General features: G+C 38.2%; 1 protein-coding gene across 1 annotated transcript in view; it reads left to right on the plus strand.

Moving 5' to 3' along the window:
- The window catches only part of COL9A1 (collagen type IX alpha 1 chain), a 66,164-nt gene extending 53,676 nt beyond the window's left edge, over nt 1-12,488 (plus strand). The window contains exons 31-38 of the mRNA XM_027713254.2: nt 525-560; nt 667-711; nt 2,465-2,497; nt 4,717-4,863; nt 6,112-6,166; nt 7,383-7,571; nt 9,976-10,053; nt 11,267-12,488. Of these exons, the coding sequence (XP_027569055.2) occupies nt 525-560; nt 667-711; nt 2,465-2,497; nt 4,717-4,863; nt 6,112-6,166; nt 7,383-7,571; nt 9,976-10,053; nt 11,267-11,451 (768 nt within the window). The 3' untranslated portion in view covers nt 11,452-12,488. The remainder of the gene's footprint in view (nt 1-524; nt 561-666; nt 712-2,464; nt 2,498-4,716; nt 4,864-6,111; nt 6,167-7,382; nt 7,572-9,975; nt 10,054-11,266) is intronic.
- The last annotated feature ends 1,788 nt before the right edge of the window (nt 12,489-14,276 follow it).

A 14,276-nucleotide genomic window follows, 5' to 3' on the forward strand; every position in this document is an offset into this window, starting at 1 on the left:
TTGTAGACACAGTTTTGCTAAAAAACATTGAGAATTAAACAGCAAGCAAGATAAGATTGTGACTGCATTTGTGGATGTCTCTGCTTATCCCCATTAGATGGGCTAGTATAGCCTACAGCGAAATGGAACACATAACAATGCTAGAAAAAGTGATACACTTGCAGGATTCTTTACCTATAGCTTCTAACCAATTTGCAGAGCAGACGTGTAGCAGCTACCAAGAGCATCTGTCATGTAGAGGGGAGATTCACAGTCAGAAAGGAGTTTGACAGTCAGAATCTGTACTGTCCAGTGTGGCAGTGGATTATATGTTCCATACTAGTCCTTGCCCTTAGTCTGTCACCTAAATTACACAGTAAGATTTAAGTGCTTTCATTGTCGTTCTCAAAAATTCGCAGCTTTAAAGGTCTCTTGCATTAATGCTAGATCGTAGGGGGGATTGAAGAACATTTAGTACACTTTTGAACCTGCAGTTTGAAATTCTGAATGCTTTTTTTTTTTTTTTTCAATCTTTAACCTTTTAGGGTTCAGTGGGTGAGCCAGGACCTAAAGGTGAACAAGTAAGTCATGTTAGAAATCATGGAACATAAAAGTCACTATACTAAATGCCACAGTACATTATGTTGACTAATCTGAAGGCTGACAGTGTGTCTTTCTTTGATATAGGGTGCACCTGGAGCAGAAGGAGATGGAGGAGAAAAGGGTGACTTAGTAAGGCGTTATTTTTTTCTTTACCTGATATAATATTTTGTTGTTGTAAATTAAGACTTTGTTGGAGTGCTTCAAGCATATGGTTTCATCATTGAAAGTCACATTTCAGTTTTATACCAACTGGGCATTGCAGAGCACAGCAGTTCTGTTGGTCTAGTCTCTCTATTCTTGCTGTTTGAAAAGCACTCTAAAATATACGTGTTCTATTAGGTGTATAATATAGTACAGACTGCCTTGCAGGAAGGGTATATGTGTGTGTGTGTATATATAAATATTGATAAGCTTGTAGAGATGGATTAAGTGTTTATATATGAATATATATGCATACACAGACAGATAAATTCTTGGTGTTTGAAGCAGTGAGGATGAGGAGGTAGTTTAATTCTGGTGAAACAGGAGCAGAGTTAATAAATATCCCTAATAACTCAGACTTGAGGGAAATATTTTGTAGTGACTTTAGAAATAAGATTTGCAACTGGCTGTTAGGGAAAGGGAGAATGGTCTGGGAAGAGGCTGTGGCGCTGTTATATTGCTGGAGGGATATATATATATGTGTGTATGTGTGTATATACCATATTAAAATGGCATGTTGTGAATTGACATGGGGAGTGCCCTTGGGTAAAGAGGGTTTGTTTTCCTCCATGAAGAGAAACGCACTAGTCCAGTGGCTCCTGTGGTGCCGCATTCAGTGAAGCCAGAACTTGATCTTTCTAAAGGAAGTAAACTGCTCCCTATTTAAAAAATGGTAGCCAGATTACGTGCTGGAAATGAGCATTTTTTTCCTCAAACTTTGCAATTCTGAAAGGCTTTTAATTAACAGCCCTAGTTAGCTAGATGTCATAGGTGAGCTAGTAATTGAGCTTTACAATCACTATACAGATTCACAGGAAGCAATGCTATGGGTTGTCTAAATGTGCTACTAGCTAGTCTGGATAAAAGTTGTTATTTCTATTTCATTTATGTCATATTCATTAACAGACAAAGTGGCCTTTGTAACCTCTAGAAAACAATTATTTCACCAATGGCATTTAGGAAGAGGGAAAATACAGTTTTTGGGAATCTCTCCCGGAGTAATTCCTTTTCTTTGGTGTCTTCATACTAATCAATTTCATAAGTGATTACAATATTTTGAAACTTTTTCTTTTCTAATTCAGAGGGAAAACTAAAAACTCCAGAACAGTGGGACTGCTATTCTCAGTCAGTGATAGAGGGATCTCGGCGTTGTTCAAGTGAGGAGAAAAGTTGCTGGGAATAGCAGCTTCTAGGGATTTGGTTTCTTCACAGCACACTAGGTAGACACTTGCCAGGTTTCTGTTGCAGTTTTATCAGGGCTAACACAACACCGATATCCATAGTTCTATCAAACTAGAAAATCCTGACTAAATAATGTTTCCTCTAAAGGTTTACAAGCAATATTCTGTCTAAGATTGTCCTGTGCTGTAGCTGTGGTTTGGGAGGTTAGAGCCATGTATCTAAGTCCAAGATAAGCAATACAAAACCAATTATATCAAACATGCTTTCTCATTTGCACCCTAATGAAATGTTTGTGAGAAAGACATTTTGCAAAAAATCCCTGAAATTCAAGTTTTATTTTTAAAGGAATTGTAATTAATTTGTGGTGCAATTTTGCATAAATAAACTAAATATGTCAACATTTTTTATAGTGAAAAAAATCACATCAAATTTACTACATTTGTAATGTCTGTGGTAATGGAGACTCTCTTCTAATATAGTTTGTCTTATTTTTGCTTAGGGTGACATGGGATTACCGGGAGCAAAAGGAGCTGTAAGTATAATGGATAGCATTGTTACAGAAATACAGAGAACTAGTAGGTCAGATAGATGGTTTTCTGATTTAAGAAAAAATAATGCATATAACAAGCTGAGCTCTTTATCACAATTAAATTGAATGAGTTTGAACTGCTTTTCTTCTATTTAAATTTTGAATACAGTCAGTATTAAAATAAATTCACTTTGGAAAGGAATTAATTTCCTGAATTCCAAATCCAAAAAAGAGAAGCATCATTCATCAGCAGTTTTCTGGCCAACAAATATGTTTTTTTTTTTTAAGAAAACAAATGCACTCTTTTTACAGGTGTTGTATAGAAAGGAGGCTCAGTACAGTGACTGCTTGCAGCCTGTAATATTTACACTGTAAAAAAGCTGGCAGCAGGATTGTGAGGTCTGTGAAATGAGAAGTATTTGTGGCCCAGATTCCTCTTTTTTTATTTCATTTTTTTTAATAGCAGAATGATAACTTTGATGTGAAAGGTAAACAGAAGCTTGTATGTCACATAAGAAAAATAATTTGGGAGTTGAATTCATTCTTTTATTTTAGGATCACTAAAGAATGGGATTGTTAGAGCATCTGACAGTATGGGCTGTGATACTAAAACACCAACAGTTCTGCCCACAGGGAACTGAGGCTGATCGTAACGAAAAAACTCTGCTTGTGTTCTTAGTGGTCTGGGTAACTTTGGGGTTAAGCAAGTGAAAGCTAAAGAGTGTTTACTGCCCATCAAGATCCTACAAGAAGGACATGAGGAAGAGATAGAGAGGAAATCCATAATTTTATCCACCTAGATTTTAAAATCTTGTCTTGATGATACCCTAGAGTGCTTATCCTAGTGAGTACCTACACAGGAATGAGTAATCCATCAGGCAACCTAATAATTCACCAGGCTGGGGAAGAAAAGAATGATGGTCTCCTGGTTGCATAGTCCATAAAGGCAATTTTCCTGTCTTCTTGATACATCTTTTGAAGCATGTTTGTTGGGTTTCCTTCTAACAGAGACAGCAATCAGTTGTCTGAGATGCAGCACAGATAGAACCGAAATGGCTCCATCTTGTGGATTTAGCTGATACCACAGTTGAGTGATTTAATTTGCTCTTTAGCATCTCTTTCAGAGGGTATTGCTCTTTTTTTTTCCCCGGAGATTTTGGAAGTCGTGAGTGTGTAGGATTTTTTTCCTGCTTGTTTTGCATGTTTGGAGTCTTTTTGTTTGTTTGTTTATTTGTTTGGGGTTTTTTTTGGGGGGGTGTCAGGTTTTTTTTTTCCCCTTACTTAGTACTACTAACTAAGTACTACTAACTTTTCCCAGTCAGTACTACTATTGATTAATAGTAGTAAATTAACTCATATTGAAAGTAAGTGTGGTGGCTTGACCCTGGCTGGACACTGGCTGCCCACCACAGCCGCTGTATCACCCCCTCCCTCAATTTGTCAGGGGAGAGAAAATATAGCAAAAGGCTCATAGGTTGAGGTGATGGCAAGGAGAGGTGACTCACCAGTTATTGTCATGGGCAAAAAAGAGTTGACCTGGGGAAATTAAATGAATTTATTTCAAATCAAAATCAGAGTAGGATAATGGGAAGTAAAACAAATCTTAAAAACACATTCTGCCCACCCCTTCCTCCTTCCCAGGCTTAAATTTATTCCTGAAGTAAAGGGTCATTGCATTCATTCAGGCAGTTTCTCAACATCAGTTTGTGTGAGGATGTTCCTTCCCCTCTGCCAGCAAACTCAAGTGTAGGCACTGAACTAGCTCTGGCTCTGACAAATTAAACAAAGCAAACGTGTGTTCCCAAACAACCTGGGGCTAGATGGTAGAGGTTCATACTGTGGTACTCTATACAAAAGGCCATGAAAGGCATTTGGAGCAAGCAGGGACCTGGAATTTTTGTAACTTAAGCAGCACTTAATGTATAGAAATGTTGCATGTTGACATGCATGAGGGCAGAAGTAGAAACAAGTACTAGAGTTCTGTTCTTTGACAAAAAATCCATCTTGACTGTGTCATTGTTAATGCTGATGAATACAGACCTCTTACGAATCACCCAACTTCTGACTCCAGTAACTTATCTAAAAAGAAGTTGTTCAACAACTGTACATTCCAGCACTCATTGCTTTACATTTCTGGATAGCTCCTGTCACAATTTTGATATGTCAGAATAATTCTAACACTAGTATAGCAGTCCGTTGAAATTCCACTCTTTCATTATCAGATTGGTAATCCTGGAGACCCTGGTTCCCGTGGGCCTGAGGGAAGTCGTGGACTGCCTGGCATGGAAGGACCCCGAGGCTCCCCTGGACCACGAGGCTTGCAGGGTGAACAGGGTGCCCCAGGTCTGCCTGGCAGTGAAGGTCCAGCTGTAAGTACTGTTTTCATGTAATTGGTATCTTTTGAACACTTACCTGTCACTCACATCATCCCTGTTTTGCATCAGGAGACGTGTACACGTGCAAAACTGAAGTGCCACAGTGCAGTTTGAAGTACACTGTACTTCATCAAACACATCCGTACACCAGAGAAATCTTAGGGCTGTAGACAGATGGGTCCTTGGGCCCTCAGTTTTCAGTTCAGCTCTGTTTTCTTATGCCTGCCCTACCCCTGTAGCATGCATGAAACAATGTTTGACACAAGGGTGCCTCACTCACAGTATTTACCATGCTGGTCAAATTGACATCAGCTGGAATAGTTGCACTTGCAGGAACTGGAACATCTTTTAGTGACAGGTGGATTGATTTTGTTTGGCACAAAGTTAAATTTCTTCATAGTGGCTTATACGGCTTATGCTTTGGAATTGTACTGAAAATAGTCTTTACAGCACACTGAAGGGAATAGGACAAGGGGTCATGGCTTCAAAGTTAAAGCATAGATTTACATTAGATATTAGGAAGAAATTTTTCATTGTAAGAATGGTGAGGTACTAACAGGTTGCCCAGAGAAGTTGTGGATGCCCCATCCCTGCAAGTGTTCAAGGCCAGGTTGAATGGGGCCCTGAGCAGGGGGCGTTGGAGGGGTTGGAACGAGATGATTTCAAAGGTTCCTTCCAACCCAAGCCATTCTACAATGTTTTAGTTACTCCTAAGCAATGTTTACATGGCATCAAAGCCTTTTCTGTTTCTTACACTGTCCCACCAGTGAGAAGGTTGGAAGTGCACAAAAAATTGGGAGGGCACACAGCCAGGACAGCTGACCCCAGCTGACCAAAGGGATATCCCCTATCTTATGGCATCATGCTCAGCAATAAAATCAGGGAAAAAATTTGTGGGGGGTGATGAGCAATTGCTTTAATTTGTATCACTTGTCTTTCTTAGGTTTAATTTTCTTCTTCTTCTTCTTTATTCCCTTCTTCTTCCAATGCCTTCTCCTTCATCTTACTTTCTGTTTATTATACCTTTTTTTCCTCACCACATGAGTTTTCTCACTTTTACTCTACCAGTTCTCTCCCCCATCCCACTGGTATGGGAGCAGTGTGTGAATGACTACGTGATTCTTAGTTGCTGACTGGGCTTAAACCGTGACAACTGACCAGCTTTTTTTGCATCAGATACACTTATAAATTGTACTGTGACATCAACTGTTTCTTTTAAATTTATTACTTTTTTAATTCTAGGGAAAAGAGCCCACCGATCAGCACATTAAGCAGGTTTGCATGAGAGTCATGCAAGGTAAATATGCTAAAAAGTATTTCATGTTTCTGGTTCATTTAATTGGGACAATCTGTTGCTATGGAGGCAACCAAGATTTTCCCACTCTTATCCAGAACAAATTGCATGGCCTCAGCAGGGGACTTAGCTGAAAATCTTTCCAGGTGTGAATGTAGGCACAGTATTATAAAATCCTTTATTTATATATACTTTGTAGCCTCATTGAACTACCTGTTGATTCCATACTATTGGTGTAGTAAGCAGGCCACAGACCAGAGTATTTTTATGAAATACATGCATTTTGTATTCAAATCACCTGCTGCATTTGTATACATAAAAGTACGCAGCTTCACTGAAAGCTTTTTAGCATTTTGTACTCACACACTACTAGATTGCAGCAAACAAACTATGTGAAAAATAGGTAAAAAAATGTGAAATGCAGAGAGAGGCTTTCTGGAGATAACATAGGGTAAAATTAAAGCAATAGGCAGATTCTCAAAACCCTAATTATACTGCTGAGTTTGTGACACATAGAGAAATTTGAAGCTTTTCTAATATGGTTGGTGCATGGGATTTACTGTGTTTAAAAATTTATGCTGCCCTGTAAGTACAAAAGAAACTTTTCAGTACTTGCTATTGAAGATGCCCTTTGGGATATTACGCTATCGTAATGTTAAGAGTTTACTAGAATGACATTGCTGCTCATGATTTAAAAATTCTCAGTAGTCATCACTGAGGACTAAAAATACCCAACAGGGTATTTTTAAAAAAAATTTCTATAAATTGGTTAAAAAGGCCTTTTAAAGTGGTCTCTTGAAAGACAGATTAATATTGAGGAGGATTATAGTGAAATCACATTTCGTGCTCGAATTTATTTCTAAACCATCAGAATTAGAAGTTTCTTACTAGATGATTGAAATGTAAATGATGTAAAAATTATAAGGACATTTCTAAATAAACTATAAATATCTAAGTAATTCGAGTCTGCAAACATTAAATTTCTTTTCAGAAAAAAATCGCAGTTTTTTCTGCACAGTGTGCCTATGCAGTTTGCATAGTCCTAGGATAATACCTTATATGTAATAAACTTTGTAAATAGCATAGCACAAAAGGAAGGTGCTGGAGTGTAGTCTGTCAGTTTGCATAGCAGAGGGACCTACGGTCTTCTTCAGTGATCGTGGGAATCTCTTCATTCAAATCCACTTGCTCTTTAACTCTGTCTCCCTGTTCATTGCAGAACAACTAGCTCAGCTGGCAGCCAGTCTTAGGAGGCCAGAATTTGGTGCTCCAGGTCTTCCTGGCAGACCGGGGCCACCAGGTGCTCCAGGGCCTGCTGGTGAAAACGGCTTCCCAGGACAGCTTGGCCCCCGTGGCTTGCCTGGCCTTAAAGGTCCCCCTGGTGAGATTGGTCGTAAAGGTCCTAAAGGTAAGAAATTCTGTAACTGGCTTTCACTTGTTAACTGCTTCAGTTTTTCGTGTTGATTTCTTTCCCCCCCTTCCTTGGACTACAGGTTGTGGATGTAGATTATACACATGTGAAGTCCCAAAAGACCCTGAATTAGGAACGTAAACTGTTTGCTGTAATTGTTGTGTCAGTTACCACAGAGATTAAATCCATTCTCTTGGATTTAGCAAGACTTGTTTAGAAATCTGGTTTTTAGCAGATGAAAAACATAAACCTCAAAAGTCCATGAGAGAGAGAATTGATATTAGGACTCTGACTCAGCATCTTACTTCTAGTTCAGGGCAGATGCTTGTCCTTTCTCACATTGTATAAGTGATTTGATGACAAAAACCAGGTGTGACTCCAGCAGTGATTCTCTCCTCTACTTGGCCTGGTGGTTGACCTCACTTCTGCAGGACTTGTGGTCCCAAAAGCCCATGTAAGTGGTCAGATTCAATCATTAAATGAATTATTCTACTTTTCTAAGTGCACCCAGTTTATCATATTAAAAGTGACTGATAACTATCTGCCTTTTATTTGGGTTTAAGCCTTGAGCCATTTAGCATCATTGCACCAGGTACCAGAATCTATTTATTCTTTGGAAAGGACAAATCCATAATAAAATTGACTTGCCTTACACTTTATGAAAAATCTTTGATCAAAGATAATCTCTTCTGTTCATGACTGAGAGGTTCTGTTCTCCTCTGAAGGATTATACAGTAGAATTTTCTACATTCTTATGACCACTATAAATGTATTAGTTTCTATTCAGCAGCAATTTCAATCTGTTTCTTGAAGGAGGTTTTATTTAAAAATTATATTTCTGCACAAACCTAGTCTGTTGCTGGATTAGAGCGTTTACTTTTGATTCAAGATTTATTTGAAAGTAAAATTGGGAAAACCTTTGAGAGAAAGAAGAGAACACAAAAGAAGCAAATTTTAATGACATCATTACTGGAGCTTTGTTAGTTTTCATTTAATGTAATGTCATCTGCAGAAGAAACAAAATAGAGATACAAAGGTGATGGGGTATACTGTATTTTATTCAACACACAGCAGGCTGTGCTGTGTTAATATTGAAAAAAATAAATCTACAGAACATAAAAAAAATCCAAACAAGCAAGATGCTTTGTTTTCTATCTTAATTGTCATAAAATTCCAAAGTTCCCTTTCAGTAAACATTGAAATACAATTACAGATACATGAGAAGTGAATGCCTTTATGTGCAAAAGCTATTATAATGGTACATGGCAGCCAACATGAAAACTCTCAGTACTTCACTCCAGGTTCCTGGTAGTTACCAGAGTTCCACAGAGGTCACAGAGATGAACTGACTTTCCCCATCCATTTGGGAAGTTGTCTGAGATTGGAGTGAGGGGAAAAGGGTACGTTGGACATGTGATAAAAGGGAAAAGAAGAATGTTGAGAATGATTTAGAAGGTCACAATAAAAAGGAGATAGAAACACAGCAAAGTGTAACCATGAGACACAACAGAAGATACAAAGGTACAGTGATTTTAACAACGAGTCAAGAGTCTAGGCAAGCCATGAACTCAGCAGTCTATTCTGTCTTTCCTCCCTGCAGTACCAGATGGTATGGAAGCATAAAATAAAGCTCAGGCAAATATTATTAGGCATAAACTTGCGACTTTTGACTTGCAGGAAAAAAAAAATCAATGTAGGGTATTCACAATTGAGAATATATACATAATTTTATGGAATAGATATATTGAACAGAATTTTGAGTTTACGACACAAACAACAAAAAAATTTCCTCTTACTGTTGGTTGTGGTTTGGAGCAAGATGTGAGTTTGAAGAAAAGCTGAGTGCCCACCAAAGAAAATGATATTATTGTATGACAACAGATACTATTAGACAAGAACAAATTTCTTTCACAAAGGTAGAACAATGTCTTACGTGGATGTCAACAGAAGACTGTAATCTTTTCAGCCAGCTTCCCTTTTCTTCTCTTCACTGGCCATCTCAAGGACCAGCGCTTGAGAATTCACTTCTTAGCTGAGTTCACATGGCCTTGCAGAAGCCAATAACCTCACTCTCTATATTCCAAAGAACCTGTGTAGTCCTCCGAGTTTGGTTTATTCCTGTTATATAGGCTGTGACTTATCTCATGTGGTACTTACTCTCCAGCTCCATGTGGTTTTTTTCCCCTCCAAGATGTCTGCTTCTGAGTATGACTCAAATGGGAGAAAAACCCCAATCAAATCCCATTCTACAAGGATCTGTGTCAGGACATCATTCAAATCTGATAAGAATATATATAGCCAGCTGAATTCTCTGCTTATTAACTGTTCACCTCTGAAAGGGAATTTACTGAAAATGATAGTTCAGGCAGGCTATAACTAATATTTCATGAATTTGCTTTAGGTGAACCAGGAGAAAGAGGAGAAAGAGGATTTCCAGGCAGAGGACTGAAAGGTTATCCTGGACCAAGAGGTCTGCCAGGTAAATATAAGAGGGTTAGGGTAAAGAGGAAGAGATGTAGTAATAATTTAGTCAAAGCTGATATTTCAAGATGCTTTGAAAAGATAAAAGGTGTCTATTAAACAATAAGCCTTCAAATTACAGTGTTTCGTAATTTTTACATTATAGGTAAGGATTCAGTAAAAAATCAGAATTAAAAACTTTTTTACTAAAATGCCACCACCTCATTTATCTCACTGTAGAAAGGTTAGGGAAGATGTAAACAAATACTAAAAAAAAAGGGGCAATTACACACAAATAAATGAAAATTGCCTCTTCTAATATAAATCTATATTTCATATAGATTACATACACATATAATTATATATAAAAAATAAATGAAAAAAAGCCACAACCCTCAGATTATCTCACTGACAGGCACAGCAGTCTTCAAAATCTCCACTCATAATCTAGTATATTCTTTTATTTCTGTGGTAATTAATTGCAATATTATATAATAGGGCTCCATGGGAGATTCTTGCTGATGGATGCAGCACAGCTGGCCTCTAGTGGCCTGGGAATGAACATAAACGTTATTTCCATCGATATCTCTATAGCATATTTCTGTCTTTATATATAGACAGAAACAACCTAAATTTCTTCTCTTCCTGAAAAAAGGAAAAAAAATAGAAGGTTACTATATACTGATCCCAAGGATATCTGTGTAAGTCAGAGTTGTCTTCTGTAGAAATCTATCACTGAAAGAGGCTTACTGAAATTACTGCATTTCATTTCTCCATTGAAGATTTAGAAGTAAAAAGCAACTAGTTCTTAGCAGTTCCAAACTATACATCCATTTCCCCAACCATCTCAGTGGAGAAAAAAAATATATTCTTGGTATGTCTTTTTCCAGAGCACTAACAAAACTGTAGTAGGAATTAGCATCTACTCTGTCATAGGCATCAGCAGCAGGGCTGGCTGCAGTGCTGCAATCAGTTATACTGCAGAGCTTCGTACAGCAGGACAACTGCACCAGTAAAACTGGAGAGCACTGGGACTGAAATTTCATTGCTGTAGCAGGGTAATTGCAGCCTGGGTGTCAGAGGAAAACTGTCCCTCCAAGTTGGCACCCCTCCCTGAGAGCAGTGAAAAGCTGTCTTCATACAGCTTTTGAGAACGGGATGTTCAGTAAAGCTACATGTACAGTAAGCATGTTGTTTGCTGCCAATGTTTAGATCTGCATCTGCTTTTCCAGGTGAACCAGGCAAAGCCAGCTACGGCAGGGAAGGCCGTGATGGTGAGAGAGGTCCCCCTGGGGTGGCCGGTCAGCCTGGGGTTCCTGGTCCCCCTGGCCCTCCTGGCCCTCCTGGGTACTGTGAGCCAGCATCCTGCAGAGTGCAGGCTGGACAGAGAGTGGGTAAGAACATGAAAGGGCCGTGAGTGGGCAACGCAAGTGCCACCGCGTGTCAGCATCAATCTACTTCTTGCACAGACAGCTGAGAAAAAAATAAGGAATGAAGGAGAAATGTAAACATGGACAAACCTTTCAACCAAGGTTTCAGTAAGGTATTTTTAACACAGTGGTTGTACATTTTTTCAAAAGGTTTACTTAGCAACACAAGCTGCAACAATGGTGCTTACAGAAATACACAGGTGATGCCTTCTGGTTCTTTCTCCTTTTGGGGAGGATAAAAGGCAATTGTCTATTTTTATTTTTGATTTTTTTTTAATAAAGGGTTTCTGTGTTTTTTTCCTCCTCCCATACTTAATTCCTACGTATGATGTACAGTGAAATAACATGACTTCAGCCATCAAATAAAAAAAGGACAGTTTATTTCCTGCAGTTGTAGCTATTCTTTTATACTTATAAAATAAATTCTAGCACACACCCTTCATGCACAGTCATTTCATTGTATGTATGTGTTGTCCAGGATATGCTAAACCTCCTTCAGCTCTTCCATTCAATTGCAGAAACAGAGTTGAGAGACTTTTCTTGTGAAAACCTGCCACCCCTGGCACCTTTTATGCTGTCAATCTCTGTAAAGGTACGATCACTGGGTTCTCATGAATAACCCATGTGGAATAACCTCTTCATTTTTGACTCAAATTTGTGTTGCATTTGTAATTTCATAGGAAGCCTATTTCAGTTTGCCTTCTTCTATGTGAATTAAATAAAAGGCTAGTAGCCACTGTCAAGGGAATTTTAAGTCCCAGAAATATATGTTTTATAGTAAAGATTACAGATTTTGAAGTAACATCTGTGGTTGTACAAACCCCCAAATAAATGATATTTTAATCTCCTATATCTTTTTTTTGTGTATGGTTACATTCAGTACTGATTACAGAACAACCAGAAACCAGCAATTAGATGTCCCAAGTTGCCTTTTTTGAAGATACTCAGTTTTTAGAGGAAAATGTGCAATGTCGATATTCTGTTGCTCTCTGTATAAATTAAACTATTTGTGGTTTTGACTTTACCTCTCTGAAGTTTATTCTCTCTCTCCAAGATAACAATGAAACCATCCTACGATGTTTCCTTTAATTTCGTTATTAGCATCCAAATTTTCAAATACAAACTTTGGCACGCTTGCTTTAAGCACTGATTTTTTTCCTAGCCCTTAGCTATCTGGTTATGTTCCAGACAGTTGACTTGTTTGCCATGTGACAACAGAGAGAAAGAACACAATCCATGGAGCTCTGCATTTTGCATGTAACATAAGGGTAAAGGTACTGGTATAATATATACAGCAAAAGGAATTATTAAAAAATGAGTAGTTAAACCTTCCTCAGACCAAACCTGATGCTCTGGCTGCATCTAGAAGCCATTTTTCTGGCACCTCATGTGTTGACAGAAAGTGCCTAAACAGAGATCACTTGAGACAAAAATGTCTGATTCAGCTGCCTACTAAAATAAAGTATACTTGAGACTTTTTAGAATTAGTTAAATGGGATTAATTCTGATAATGCTGTTGCCTAAAGATTGGGAGCAAAAAAAACTCCAGGCAAGTTTAGCAGAGATAACCTATAGAGCAGGTCTCTAATGAATGCCTTCTGGTGCAAGGAGTACGAAATGGCGCACGCCCTGCGTCCAGGGGTTCCCCAATTTATTGTCTGATCTGAAAACTACCTGCCCCCACATGTGCCCCCTGGTATGCCTCTCTGGAATTGAGTCGGGGGTTCCAAGACACCTTTCTTCCTCATCTTCCTCTTCTTCACGTCACATACTGTCTTTGGAGCTTCTCCAAAGTTCCTGGCTTAAATGTTGCTCTGACTGTGATGGTATCTTGTTGTTCAGGCCTGGTATGTGACTGTTCTTAAACAGAATGTGTTTACTATAGTCCTACTTTGAAAGGAGCTTTAACAAGCCTAAAGAATTTCGGAAATCCAATATGAAGTAGGGGAATAGGGTTTGGTGAGTGTTAACTACTATTCTAAAGTGTGACAGCTACATTAAAATCTACAAAAAGCTAAAAATCCTAAAAACCCTAAGGCATCAATGTCTCTCTGTCCCTTGCATAGCCCAGTATTTTAGACGATAAATATAAAAGAGGTCAAATCTTTACAAGTCTTATCTACACCTGGCTACTGTGCTCTATTTAGTTCCACAAAAGCAGCACTGGGTGAGATTTCAGGGAAAAGATGGGGGAAGAAAATAGGCATAAAGAAACATGCCATCCTGCCCCAAGACTCAGGGCAAAGCTTGGGACAGAACGGTTTTCATGCACCTCCAGTTTGGCCAAACTCATAGCCAACATCCCCTGCATTAATACTACAAGAAGTCGCCAAAATAGATAAGTGCAAAGAATTTAATTCTGCAGGAACATATCCAGAAGATTCCACATGAGGTGAGTGGCTTGGGCACACATAAAGGTGTTTTAGAATTAGGTCAGATTTTACTGATTTAAGGTATAATCCTCAGAAGTACTGCTTACATAGTGCAACAAATAAAAAACTAGTAGTAATGACAAACTGTAGTTTCACCAGCAAACTTTTATTTTGACTATAAAGTGTGTAAAACTGTTGAAAAGAAAGAAACCCATCTGATAACAGAATGAAAATATTGTTTTCCATATGTAATACATACACATATGAATCAAAAGAAGCAAAACCCCCAACATTTAAATACAAATGTGAAGTGCTTTAGAAAATATAATCTGAAAAATGCATAAAATTCCACTATGGAAGGAAACTCATGTAGAAGCAAAAACATTAATATGTAAAAAACAAATAAAAATTATTACAATCAAATTCAACACTGAGGGTCA

This window comes from Pipra filicauda, unplaced genomic scaffold, assembly GCF_003945595.2.
Source record: "Pipra filicauda isolate LSUMZ 115617 unplaced genomic scaffold, ASM394559v2 scaffold123_size2130275_pilon, whole genome shotgun sequence".
Classification (NCBI taxonomy): Eukaryota; Metazoa; Chordata; class Aves; order Passeriformes; family Pipridae; genus Pipra; species Pipra filicauda.